Source organism: Myiozetetes cayanensis, unplaced genomic scaffold (genome assembly GCF_022539395.1).
Source record: "Myiozetetes cayanensis isolate MyiCay16 unplaced genomic scaffold, myiCay2020 scf1, whole genome shotgun sequence".
Taxonomy (NCBI): domain Eukaryota; kingdom Metazoa; phylum Chordata; class Aves; order Passeriformes; family Tyrannidae; genus Myiozetetes; species Myiozetetes cayanensis.
Window position 1 is genome coordinate 106,998,756 of NW_026086604.1, and position 13,791 is coordinate 107,012,546.

Sequence of the window (13,791 nt, forward strand, 5' to 3'; positions counted from 1 at the left end):
CCATCTCTCAGAAATTGTCTTTCTGAAAGTTGAAAGTTTGTAATTTTGGCAGTCATAGATCCTACTTTCAGTGTTTGGGGAGTAACCAGCCACTAGCTTTTTGGTGTTGTCCTGAAAACAGTGCAGAGTTCTTTACTTTTATTTTTAAAGAATGGGTAGGATGGAGCTGCTGGCACTTGTCAGAGGAAAAGGTGAGTTTTGCAAATCTGCTGCTCTGGCCCTTTAGAATTCCCTAACCTTTAAACTTTATTTTCAACAGTGTATCTTTGCTTTTCCTGGCCAATACCTATCCAGGAATCTGCTCCCTGATTATTTCTATGGGTGCTTGTCCTGGTGAACCTGGCTTACATCACTTGCATAATTTGACAGATGTAGGCTCACCCTTTGGTCATTGCTATGTAGCTGTTGGGGATGTAACCTTTGCAAGATAAAGCATAACATAATGAAAAAAGCCATGTAATTGGCAAAAATATCAGAACTAAACTCATACAAGAGTATTTGCCTGGCAACTTGCTACACCAATTAAAGAGCAATGGCTCGGACAACCTGGAAGATGCTTTCCACCCCAAAAACCCAACCCAGCTCATCCTGCCTGAAGGCAACACAACTCTGCCTTTGGGGAGAAGGTATTATAACCTCCCTTGACGTTTGAGGCAGGGGCAGGACCTGGGGTTGTTTCCAGGACTGCATTCCTGTGTGTGCTTGAGGACTTTGCTATTGGTACAGCCCCCAACCAGACACTGTGTCTCTATTTCTCATAATGCACCCCAGTGCACAGCCTCCTGCCTGTTTTCACCCCAGATGAACAGCTTTTTGTGCCCCAGTGGTGCCTGCCAATGTGCTATGCAGCATCCTAATTGTGGTGCACTCATAATGCAACCCTGAGCACGATGCTCCGGAAGACTCCTTAATTAATGGACATCCCAATGATTTAGACCCTCAGACTCTGCTGGTCCTGGGCCACAGAGTAATTTTATGCTTAAAATCTTGTCTGCAGGTAAAGAGGAGTCAAAATATATGTATATGTAAAACTAAGAATTTTTTGTTAGTTTAATGGCAATCTCAAGGCTCCAATTGTTACTAGTTTAGATCTGCTGGTTGCAGAGAAACAAGTACACTATCACAGTTTAAACTTTTTTTGCACACACATAGTTTCTATCCACTTTCCCTTCCCCTGCTCCTTTGGGTCCTAAGGCTTGGTGGTTTCACTGGCAGTGCTAGAGCGAGCTGTCAGCATTTCCAGTCCTTCCCCGGGATGAATGCAATGTTCATCCTAATTTTTCTTCTGCTTCTTTCTAGATCTGGTTTGGATTGTTTTCATGTTTTCTAACATTTTTCTATACCTTCCTCTGTCTTCACTGGTCTATACATGAGCAATGTGGTGTCCATTATGTATGTTAGATACTATTTTTGTTCTGCCTGTTACCACTAAACCCAGTTTTGCCAGCTCCAGGTCTGCATTTTTTTAACTGACCATCAGTGAGTGCTGTATAGCTGTGGGGCTCCCCTGTGCCAGCCCGTGCCCCATCTTTCACTGTCGCATACCTGCACTCCTCTGTGCTGCATCCTGTGTCCCCACCACTCAAGGCCCCTGCTGTTGTCCCAGACTTGTGTTTCTATAAACTGTACAATTGTGTCTGACTCAAAAACCTCTTTCTGCATAGGACGGGGGGAAACAAGGGGGTGACGGCTTTGACACGCTGAGTATGAAGCACCTTGGGCATTTCTGTCTTCTGTGCAAGTCCTGTCCTCTGTAAGCACTTCTGTCCCTCTGAGTGACCACATCCTACTTTGCAATTTCACAGGGAGCCAGCAGGACCAGAGCAGAGCACATTAATACTTTCTCAGCTCAACCTCAGCACAGCCCAGGAAGCTGCCCTGCCAAAGTTCACGTTTCATAGGGTAGGCACCAGCATTAGAGAAGAGGAAATATACATTTAAACCCAAACAGCTCAGCTTGAAGGAAACATCAATTTTCAATGCAGCTGTGAATGAAGGTAAGAGACAATTATATTTTACCTATAATTTGACAAGGTGGAATTGAGACGAACTGATGTCATGTGAACTTAAAGGAAAGTCTTCACTGCTTAGTGTTTGGAATCTAAATGATATTTAACTTGGGTAAAGATCATGTGGGTAATGTTTACAAATTGTGAAAGTAGAGAGGGGGAACACTTTTATTAACCAAAGTGAACCAGGGCAGAGAAATTTTACTTGGTCAACTAATTATTTGTGGCGTCTTATGTAAGAGAAATATTTACCCTGGATAGAAATCATCAAGGTCAACAAAATGCTGATAGATGACTAGTGTGCAACATTAGTCCAGAAGAACAGACCGAAGAAGACACAGCCCTTCTAGTTCATTAGATGTTTTTTGTTAGATGTCTGCAGGGATTTCACAACTCCGCTGCAATGCTTGTTTCTAGTTTTGGTCAGTGAACCAACATCCCAAACAACACTTAACTGAAAGACGGCCCAAAGCAGAAAATCTGGGAGAGTCAATAGAAAGTGTCTGATGCAGACACACCAGCAAGAAGCCAACAGAAATTCAAAAAATTTAAAAACCCACCTTTCTGAATGACACATTACTTATTTTCTCTGTGACTCAGCTTTCCACAGGAAGGATGTTGCACAAAGATGTCTGCTGGTTTGGGTGAGACATTTGGGTAATACAGTGGTGGCAACCTGTTAGCTGCTTGTGTGATGTAAACATAGATCCAAAACAGTGGTTCCCAAAATCTGTTCTGTTGGGGCAAAACCCTGTGTGGAGGCAGCAAGCCAGAGGCAGTGATTAGAGTGACAGGATGAAAGACAGCAACTGCAATGAGTTACAAGGGTTTGGGAAGCACAGAAAAAGTGCAAAAGGGAGAAGGCTAAAGTCTGACAAAGAGCAACACATAATAAATTGAGAGTAAATCCCATAGTAAATGTGATCTTCCCAAGAAGGGGCTGGCAGCTCCAGACCTTAAATCTCATCCATACACAGTCAAGAAGGGATAATGTGCGCTGCTCTCTAAAACAACGGAGAAGAGGATTTAAGAGATCTCCCATTTCTAGAGAGCCTTCTTAGATTTCTCAAGGATGCTAAAGTAATGTGATATTATTAATCACAAAAAGTGGGGTGGGGGGTAGGAAGTAAATAGACACCACAATAAAGACAGCAAGAGGATGGAGCAGACGGTAACCAAAACCAAGTACAAACAGTGCTCATAGCTAGAAGAAAAAATAATCTGGTTTTGTTTTTACAGATTTTTACAGAAAATACAAAAGAAATTTGAATGCTGCTTAAGAAGGGAAGGCCTGGGATAAAGAAATACTGAGGAAGAGGAGGTAAGAGAAAACAGTGGCAAAGTTATCAACTATACATATAGAAAAAAGATACAGAATGTCATGAGCAACTGTGCGAGTAGAAAGGGCAATTAGGGAATTAATAGGCTAGATGAAATACCTGTAAAATAAATTTTCTTTGACAGTCCTGATCCTGGTAGTCACCATCCAGTCAGATGACAATCCTAAACACCCAGTTCCCCATGGGCAGCTCTTGGGAGGGCAGCTAGTCCCTCCTCAACTCTGCCACTACATTCCCAGCAGCTCAGTTAAAGTGCTCCCCAGGACAAAAATAAATACTGCTCTGCAACAATTCTCACACCATTTACCTAATTTCCCATTCTCCAGCCAGTTCCTGGGAACAGGACGCTGCCTGGAAACCATCTCAGGCTGCACAGGCTTTGAAGAGGACCCTTGGTTCTGGTCATAAAATCAAGACCACAAAATCATGACCCTGAGAGTCATATGGGAAAATTTCAGAACCATTTCAGTGATTTTTGAACCTCAGTTTTAAGATCCAGGGGAGATGCAGGAGTCTAAATCATACTGCCAGGTCTTCTTTCCTAAACACATAAGTAATTTCTGAAACAAGTATTTAAGGCTCTGACTTCCTTAGGGCCAGATTTCTAAAGGTGCTTTGACCAATGCCTTATGGGATTTTTCAGAAGCTCCCCAGTGCTTAGTTCCCATTCAGAAGAATGATTTGAATCAATGATGGCACCCCAGGAAAATGGCTTGATGTGACTCTGTGCAGCTTCACTTGCTCAAGGGACTTGATCATACCCCAAAACTTGAACCTATATTCCCTATTCCATTAAGTGTGCTGGCACCAAGGCTCCTGCACATCCACCCTGTCAGTCTCAGAGTGGCTTCATCCTCCACAGAGCCAAGGGGAGGAGCTGAAACCACTGACAGCTTCAACTTTTGCTATAAATACACCAGTAACCACCGGGGTTGAGCTGCCAGGGGTTTGCAGGGTTTGGCATGGCCCCACCACTGCTGTGGAGTAGCTGTTCCTCCTGGATGGCTCACAGCAAGTCTTCCCGGCAGAATGACAAAACCAACAAGTTGAGGGATGTTGCTGGGGCCAGGATGCACCCAGGGCACCTGGGTTCAATCCCCTGTGCCTGCTTTGCTCCGATGGAAGCACAGCCAGCCTGAATGAGGCCACTGGCCCAGCCAGCTGGGCCATGAACTGATGGAGCAAGAGCAAGATCTCATTGAAACTAGTATCTCTGTGGTTGCTCTGAAAGATAGCTGGTGAAGACCTTGCCACCAGAAAAGATGGCATTTTTTAAATCTCTTTGACCCAAATGCATTTTTAAAGGACCAATATTCAGCCTTATATTTAACTTAATCAGCAGTGGCCTAATCAGCTTCCATTTCTGGGTCATTTACTTAAGACACCTTAAATGCCCTAATTTTTTGAAAGCCTCTGCATCATGTTTCTGTCCCTTCAACTTCACCTTAAATTGGAAAATCCAGTAACAAAGCAGCCCAGATCGCTACTTGCTACTAAATAACTCATCCTTGAAGTCTTAAATTAAATCATCTAAATTGATAAGCAATTATTAGGTTTGTAGAACTCTGATGGGCCATAGAAATTGTCCAGCTGATACACCAAAGAAAGGAAATTCCTCACCTTAAAGTCATCAGGGAAAAACTGGGAGGAGCAGGGAGCAAGGAAACATCTGGAATTATACCACACTCACTCAAAAGTTTGTGAGGAATGATAAAAGAACTGGTTAGGAGGGAAAACACTCAGGATTTAACAGCTGCAGTACACACTGGCTGTTTGATAACAACATCCCTAAACTGTGCTGCTTTTTTTCCACAGCCATCATATAGCCTCACTGCTAACCCACCCCCAACAGCTGCTCCATGCTCTTCACAGGAGCCCACTTCCTTCCAGGGGATCCCATGCCAGGATCTGGGCTAGCTAATGCAGTTGAAGTGTCTGGGGAGAGGACAGTTTGGCCTTTTCAGTCATTTATTACCAAAAGAGAGTCACGATTGTTAAGAGAAGTGTGCCCAAATATGGTCTGCCTCCCTGCCTATTAGGGACTGTAGGGTTTTACCCAGCACCCTCCTGCTGATCTCCACTATGTCTGGCCTAAACCTGGTTCCCAGACCAATATCTTCTCTTGACATGGAGACCCTCAGATATGCACGTCCTTTTCCTACCTGAAGACTCTTCAGTCATTAGCCTTTCAGTGTTAAAAATGTGTATCTTATTCTTATCTTCCATGTTTCTGGTTTGAATATCCATGCATCACTTTAAGGTATGGCTAATCCCACTAGAATAATTAACAAGATTATTAACACAAGCAAAGATGAAATCAAGTGTTAACAAATTATGCCTCCACCCCCAGTTTCTTCCCATTTGGCGGTTCTTTAAACACCTGAGGGTTGCATCAGCTTTTCCTGCAGTCAAGTTTCCTTGAGAACTGCCCCCACTTTTGAGACATGGCCCACGTTGTTTAACTCCCAAGCATGTCACTTTGGCTAGATTAAAGTGAATCGTCTGAGGAGCCCTAGATTACTCAGACTGTCAGAATCACTGTCCAATTCTCTAACTCTTTTATCACCCCCCCCCCCGCTAGCTCTGATTCCTGATCTACTGTCTAACCAATGATGAAAATACTCAACAGTTTTTGACTTTCAACTTGCTATTTCCACAAACATTTTACAAAACAATTTTCCTATTTCAGTGAGGCTTCCTCCATGGATGTCTGTCTTTGGCTAACCAATCCAAATCCCATTGCAATGCTTTCTTGGACTTGTGTTGCTTTGAGCTGGAGACATATGTCAACTGCATAAGCATGCAGTGCAATCCAGAGCTCAAACTCTCCCAGACAGTCACCTTTACCAACCTTGCAGTGTCATCAGATATCCAAAGGTTCTTCTTCTATAAAGCCACACAGAGTGGCCTTAGCTGCACCCTCCCTCTTAACTCTTTAAATTTCATTTTGCCAGGTTAAAGACTACACTAGCCATTCCACCTTGCTTTCTGCTTTTGGAGGTCAGCATTGTGTCAGCTGCTTCAAGCACCTGTAGAGGTGCAACAGGGAGAATATCTCCCCACTTCAGGACTGAATAAACGACTGAAATTTAAGAGTTAAAGTAACTGCAAATGCTGGACTGGGCTTGTTTTTAACCCTGGCTGTCTAACATGATCCCAAGCAACTCCAGAAACCATCTCCTATGAACGGAGTGACCTTTCTCTGAATGATAAACTAAGTGAATTATAGGAACCAGTTGGGTGTAGAAAAAGAAACTGGGCCCCATCACTGGCTAATGTTTTGCCCATAAGTCTAAGTTTTGGTTTGTGTATCATCTAAACCATGCTTAGAGGTGTCCATGGCAGTCTGGCAATTGCGTGGCAGTTGCTTGGCATCAGACTAGTTAAGAGTTTCACCCGGATTGTTATTAAGTCTTGCATCTCTCCCAGTAGTTTCCACCTAGTTCTGGGTATTTCCCTTAAATTTCTTTCTTTTATGTGTTAGAAGTGCCACCATAGCTACAAGATTTCATTTGGAGGTACCTAAGGTCATCCCTATGGTCTTGCTGAGAATCACCAGCTGACAAGAAGCAGATGAGTGTTGTTGCAAATGCAAAAAAGCAATGGCATTTATATTTGGGTAGGGGAATGGCAGCTCATATCTAAGGGTGAGAAAGGGATATGCACCCATAGGGTTTCACAGGGGTTCCCACAAAGCCTACAGTCTCCCAGGGCCAGCTGAATCATCAACCCGTTCAGCATGCACTGAAAACATGCTTTCCCTGCATAAGAAAAGCATGTAAGTGAGCCTCACTCAGAAATTCTGACTGCTGACTAAGGTGTGAAAATCTTTCTGAGTTTTCAATACTTTTATTTGCCTATTGTGCAAATCTGAAGCTTGACTCTCTGGCAGAGGTCTGGATTTGGTTATTTTTTTAACTTCTTTTAATTCGATGACTGGAGAGGCATCATGGAGAGGCAAGTGCTTGTAGAGCCCCTCTTCTTGGCACTTGGCTAGAGTGCCAGGGGTGACAACTGGAAAGACCAGATGTATAAACAGGATTTGGATCTTGTGCCCCCAGCCTGATGCCAGTGTTGTTTGAAGGTTGAAGGGCAACTTCTGTTCCTTAGAGGAGTTTGTGGATCTCTCACAATTTCACTTCCCTATGTATTACTTAGAGCACATATGGTTGTTGGGAATAGCTGGGTTGAGAAACAGGGGTATTGGTCTTGCAGACTGTGGTCTTTGAGATAGCTATAAACGTGATTAAGAGCAGAAGTGTTTGTGGAGAGTAGGGTGTAAAACCTCTGGGGAAATCTGGAGACAGAGCAAAGTGGTTGAGCAGTTCCATGAGAAGCAGAAGTGAATCTACTATTTCTTGTACTCAGCAAGGGAAAAAGTCTGGTGGAGGAACCTCACAGCCCTGTGGTCCTCCTGTGCCCTCTATGCTTTTCAATTCATTTTGTCGCTGAGGTGAACATTTATTGTAAGCGTAAGAGAGAAAACTGGCCAGGATTTTATCCTGCACCTCTTGTAAATGTTCTCCAGGGAAGAAGGTGGCCATTCCAGTGCCCAGCTTTCTCTCCAGGCAATGCCAGTCAGCTCAGCCTGTGCAGAAGTCTGCTAGACCTGGGGGCTAACCTGTGGAGCTGCATTTCCTTACGTGTGTGAAATCCTCTTTGTCCAGTAGAGCACAGCAACTTGTTTGGATTCATATAGAAACTCCCCAGAGCACCAAACTGCTTTTCTAGATATGAATTAAGAGAGCAACCATGTGAAAAACCAGCACAGTTAGAGGTTCTCAGAGAGGAGAATAGACCAGTGTGCACTGCCTCTCTCCCAGATCAGAGATTTCACACAGCACACTCTAGGCAAGCACCACTGATCAACCTTCTCTGGATGCTGGCACAGTTAGCAGAGATGCTAATGGGATACGAGCATGTATCAATCAGATTTTAACTCTGTGCACAATGAGACTTTTCACTGTGGCACTGGGAAAGATATGTCTGAAACAGAAGCTTACACAGCAGAGAAGAAGCTGGGAAACTTTGCAGAAACATCATGACCTCTGTCTGGCTTTGTTGCAGAATCATGAGGTTAGGACAGGACTTCTGGAGGTCTCTTGTCCAAACCCATGCTCAGATCAGAGCCAGCTGAGTTTCAAGTATCCCCAGCAATCAGATCCCACAACCTCCCTGCAGCCCTGGAGTTCTGGTGTTTGACCACCGTCAGAGCAAAAAACTTATTTCTTATATTGAGTAACAATTTCCCATGGTTACTGCTTCTTATTGCCCTGAGGAAGATTGTCTGCTTCACCTTTACACCTTCTCGCTAGATCCCACTTGAGATGTCTCTTCCTGAGGCTGGTCAAACCCAGCTCTCAGTGTCTTCTCACAGAACAAGTGCTCCAGCCCCAACAACCAACTGTGGAGCTCACAGAGTAAGACAGAGGCTCTGGTGCTTGTGCAGATGGGTGCAAAGGAGCTGGGTGGGTACACAGTGACTCATATTTGGCATGAGAGACTTGGTGTACCCTGGAACTTATTTGTATCTTAAAGGCACCTGCTGCAAATATTTAGCCTCAGAAGAAAGAAATTAGAATGGGAAGGCAGAAAATGATGGGTTATTGAGATCACATATGAAGTCTCCTGCTCATATCCGTATCCCTCAACAGGACAGATAAAGAGATGACAGCATCTCTATAGGCAACTCTAGTTAGTTATCTCAGCAGCAGAAAATAAGTCTCTTCTTTGCAATTGCTGTCTGCTTCTACCCCAGCACCTAAACATTTCTTATTTGTATCCCTTTAATTCTGGTGTTGTCAGATACCTCATCTCCAAAAGCTGAAGAACTGAACTAGGTTGTAAGCATGGGCTGGATAGACTCAACTTTCAGTTCAAGGGGAAAGACACTGTAGGACCTGCACAGCCCATGGGTGTGCCTGCCTGCTGCAAACAGCTTTCCCCATGCTGTGCCCGTGCCCCAAAGCTCCCAGTGCTGAGACAGCCCTTCTTCTAACCCACTTTTCCTGTGCAAAACCACAAAGATTGTTTTTTAGTGACTATGGGCACTTCTCATTTAAATGTTTCAGAGACGATTAGGCTTTGAACTTTCAGAATAAGAAGATACTTTAAAACAGAGAGCCTGCATTTTCAACTAGCACAATAAAACTCCTCTTTGAGATATTACTACAAAATAAGAGGCCAAAACTTCATGGCAAACACCACAAATGACACTCTGGCAATGAGGCAGTGGGAGAAGATGTTGATATGGTCACGGTAGCCACTCACGGGGAAGATTGTTGCAGTTACAAGGAAACTTCTTGGGCAAAGGACTATCTCACATCCCAGGACATCTTTATTTCATACTTAGTCTTGCAAGGCTTATTTTAAACAGAGGGTATAAAAGTTATTGCTATCAGTGAAACGTGGACATGTAGGCTGGGATTCCAACCAGCTAATTATTAATTAGCTCCAAGTGTCAGGAGTGGGAGCAGTTATACACCATCAGTGTCTACTGCTGAGTGATACGTCTGTGAGCAGTTATACACCATCAGTGTCTACTGCTGAGTAATATGTCTGTGCTCTCTTGGGAAAAGAACTTTCACCAGTGCGATCAGCAGAGTCTGGAAAGCAACCTGGCTTGTCCTAAAGCAGATTTGTCCTGAGCTGCATTAGATCAGATACACTGCTCTTTGTTGACTGTATTGACTACATGTCCCACTAACAGGAGATGTAAACACCTATAATAAAGACAGGTTATGGTCACTGAACCGAGTCCCTTCTTTACAGTCACTGGGGGTTCCTGTAAGAAGCTGGCAACACGGTGACCAAGGAGTAGTTATTAGTTGCAGTTTGGTTATCATTGGCCTTTCCTTTCTGTCTCAGCTTTAATAGGCTGGTTTGACCATGTTGTCATCTCCCAGGGCTTCTGCACAGCATATAACACCCCTTCATTTCCTTCGTCTCCTACACTGAGAGCAAGGAATGGATACTTGCAAGCTCTTTACACCAACGAGGGAGCAGACTGAATACAGTAACCTCTGCACCCCTCTAGGATTTTTGGTTTCCTGCAAACAGAAATCTTTGAGGAGACTTGAACACCACATCCCAAGGGACTGCAGAGGAATTGACTGGTGCTCTGAGGTTTTGGGTGTGCAGATCAGTGAGCCCAGAGGGTGCGCACCTGCACCTCATACTCTCTTTGGGTTCGGCCAAGCTAAAAAGCCGTGGCTCCAACCTCGCAGTCAAAGCAGGAGCAATCATGAGACGCTTTGTTACTTGAGGAAAAGGGTCTATGTAGTCTCTTCTTTTAATCATACAATGATTTTCAAAAGAGCTTCATCAAAGATATGATTGCTCCCAAGCGATGTCCCATTGCGGATTTTTCTCCTCCCACATCAGAAAGCATCAGTTCAGGCCTGGCTAAACTGGGTGTATTACCACACTCGCACCCCAGGGTTAACATGTGGGGTGAGACTGGGCTGCTGGTGGTGTTGACAGGCACTGCCTGCTGATCAGCAGCTATTTATGAGGTACCATTTCCTGCCGAGCACTGCCCAACAGACTGGCAGAGCCTGCATTTCTCACAGTGCTGCAATGCACCACCTCACTTAGTCAGATCTTGGTTTGCTGCTGGCTTATGCGACAGTCCTTGAAATTCTCATTTAGTTTTTCTTACCCTAAAGAGTTAATTTTCAGTGCAGTACATGTAACAGCAGCACCTCCACAGTAATACAACTATCACTAAGCCAAATAGTGACAAAATCCCCAAGTGTGCTTGTTGGTACAGTCTCTCAGTATTTTACCACAGCAGACACTGGATAACTCCCTCTAACATTATTTTCTTTACTCTTCCCATTTTACCTCTAGCCAGCAAATTCAGTATGACGGACGCATATGCAGAAACGACAGCTGAATACACTTACGATGAACACGCTTTGTCCTGTAATAAGACTGACATCCAAGAATTTGGGAAAATATTTCTACCGATTTTTTACGTTGCGGTGTTTGCTCTTGGCCTCACAGGGAATCTAATGGTGTTTTTTGCCATTGTGAAAGGCAGTAAAAAAAGCATCACTGACATCTATCTCCTGAACTTGGCTATTTCGGACCTTCTCTTTGTGATCTCCCTCCCATTCTGGGCTTCCAACACAGTGCGTGGATGGACTCTTGGGACTATTTCATGTACAGCTGTTTCCTCACTGTATTACATCGGTTTCTTTGGAGGCATGTTCTTTATCACTGTTATCAGTGTTGACAGGTACTTGGCCATTGTTCGAGCAACATATTCTCTGAAATCCAGAACAGTAAGACAGGGCTTTCTTGTAACCTGTGGAGTGTGGGCAATAGCGGTTTTAGTGTCAGTGCCACATTTTGTGTTCTCCCAGCTGGTAGAAAATGACTGCATTGCTGTCTTCCCACAGAAGCTGGAGAACATCTGGCCAGTGTTCTGCAATATGGAGCTGAACACCATCGGCTTTTTCATCCCAGTCTGTATTATATGCTATTGCTATTGTGGGATCATCAAAACCCTGATGTCCTGCAAAAATCAGAAAAAAGCACGAGCCATAAAACTGATCTTGGTTGTGGTGGTCGTGTTTCTACTGTTTTGGTCTCCCTACAATGTACTGATTTTTCTAGAGACTTTAAAGCAGTATGAGTTGTTCACAAGTTGCAACCAAATTAAATCACTGGACTACGCAATGCACCTGACCGAAACCATTGCATTCAGTCATTGTTGTCTCAATCCTCTTATCTATGCCTTTGCTGGGGAAAAATTCAGGAAATACCTTTATCAAGTCTGCTTGAAGTACTGTCCATTCCTGTGTTTCTGTGGCCCCTGCAGTAACTACCAGGTCACCCATTCAGTTAGTTATGCAGAAAGTGTTGTGAACAGCAACATAACCCTGAACACCAGCGACCAGGATGGCTCTGTCTTTGTCTAAAAGGCTCTGGGAAGGAGAAACGTCTGTATATGTGTCTTCTGCAGGGCTATCAAGTGCTGAAGGATTGCCATTACCCATATGAACAGACTTGACTGCTGCACTGAATTACTGACATGCCTCTTGTTAAGCATTAAATATTCTAAAACAGTAAAGATTCTAAAAACAAAAGCAGTACAATATGTCTGTGATAAACGTGGAATGGAATCAAGAGAAAGGAAGTGGGAAGTAGAAACAAAAAGAGTGCTCTGTGCTTACAAAAGGAGATGGAGAAGAATTTAAGGGTAAGGAACCATTTGAACAGTTTCATCATGGAAATATGCATGTGTCAATATATGTACGTGTGATACTAATGTACACAGACCTAAACTCATTTTTTTAAGGGAAGAGAGATCCCTTTAACTAACTGACCGTTAGGAGAAAATTCTTTATAGTAAAGGGGTATATTTTTCTGATCTATATATATCTATATGGAAGTGATCTGTGGTCTTTTGAATGTAACAAATGTTTTTACCTGTACTTTCATCCCTAATAAAATCCAACTGTTTAAAAAAAAAAAAAAAAGGAGTTATTTATTAACATGCTTTTGGAGCCAACAGTGCACTTTGTGTTTATAGCATGCAAGAATAGAGAAAGGACCATCCTTAAGGATCAGAGATATGCCAGTAGGCATGTCTCCCAGGTACCATGGACTTGGCCTGAGCCGAAGGCCAGAGCTCAGTGGAGCACATCCCCAGACCCTCTGCTGAGCCAGGAGTTGCCAGCTTGACCAGCACCTGCTGGGACAAGGAGAACTAGAGGTATGCGTTTGGGTATCACTGTGATTGGTCCAAATATAGCACGATCAAGCTGAGCATGGGAAGTACATGCTGCACACCCGTGCTCTGCTCGCTCCATGTTGTAAACGCCAATTGTGTCTGGAGTGCCATAGACAAGGGTTCCTGGGACAAAATAACCACTTGCCCATGCTCCTCACTACAACCTTCCTCAACCTTTGAGGTCTTCCCCCCGCCCCCAGCTGATTTCCCCAGGGAAAACTGCAGATATACCCAGACTTAACGCATCCCAGAGGACACATTTCCCATGCACACTCTGCAGCTGACAAATATTCTTTTTACTCTTGCAATAACAATGCATCAAGGGTGGAAAATTTCAATCAAACACCTTAGAAGGAAAAATCAATCTCTACAAAACGAGTCCCTGACAGTGGGGTCCTATTTCTATACACTGAGGAACTGAAGAAGCACTCTTACTTTTCATCTAACACAAATGAGTTGTTTTAGAGTATCAGTGTGAGGAGTAGGTCCTTTCTTTGAGGACCTTAGTACTACCTTGTTTCTAAGAAAACTTGGAGAAGAATGTCTCCATTGAGCAATTTTCCATATACAGTAATTCCACAAATCTTAAATATTCCATTTTTTGCTACCGAATATTCATCCCCCTCTGCTGAAAAAAAAAAAAATCCTTTTCATAAAATTCTTTGCATTAGGTGCAAATATGTAACAGATGCTCAATTTT

At 43.6% G+C, this 13,791-nt stretch overlaps 1 protein-coding gene across 1 annotated transcript; it reads left to right on the forward strand.

Moving 5' to 3' along the window:
• The first annotated feature begins 1,863 nt into the window (after window positions 1-1,863).
• Window positions 1,864-12,795, forward strand: CX3CR1 (C-X3-C motif chemokine receptor 1). The gene is made up of 3 exons (XM_050316088.1): window positions 1,864-1,997; window positions 3,249-3,330; window positions 11,201-12,795. The coding sequence occupies exon 3, from the start codon at window positions 11,215-11,217 to the stop codon at window positions 12,274-12,276; it is 1,062 nt and encodes a 353-aa protein (XP_050172045.1). The 5' UTR covers window positions 1,864-1,997; window positions 3,249-3,330; window positions 11,201-11,214; the 3' UTR covers window positions 12,277-12,795.
• Window positions 12,796-13,791: the final 996 nt, after the last annotated feature.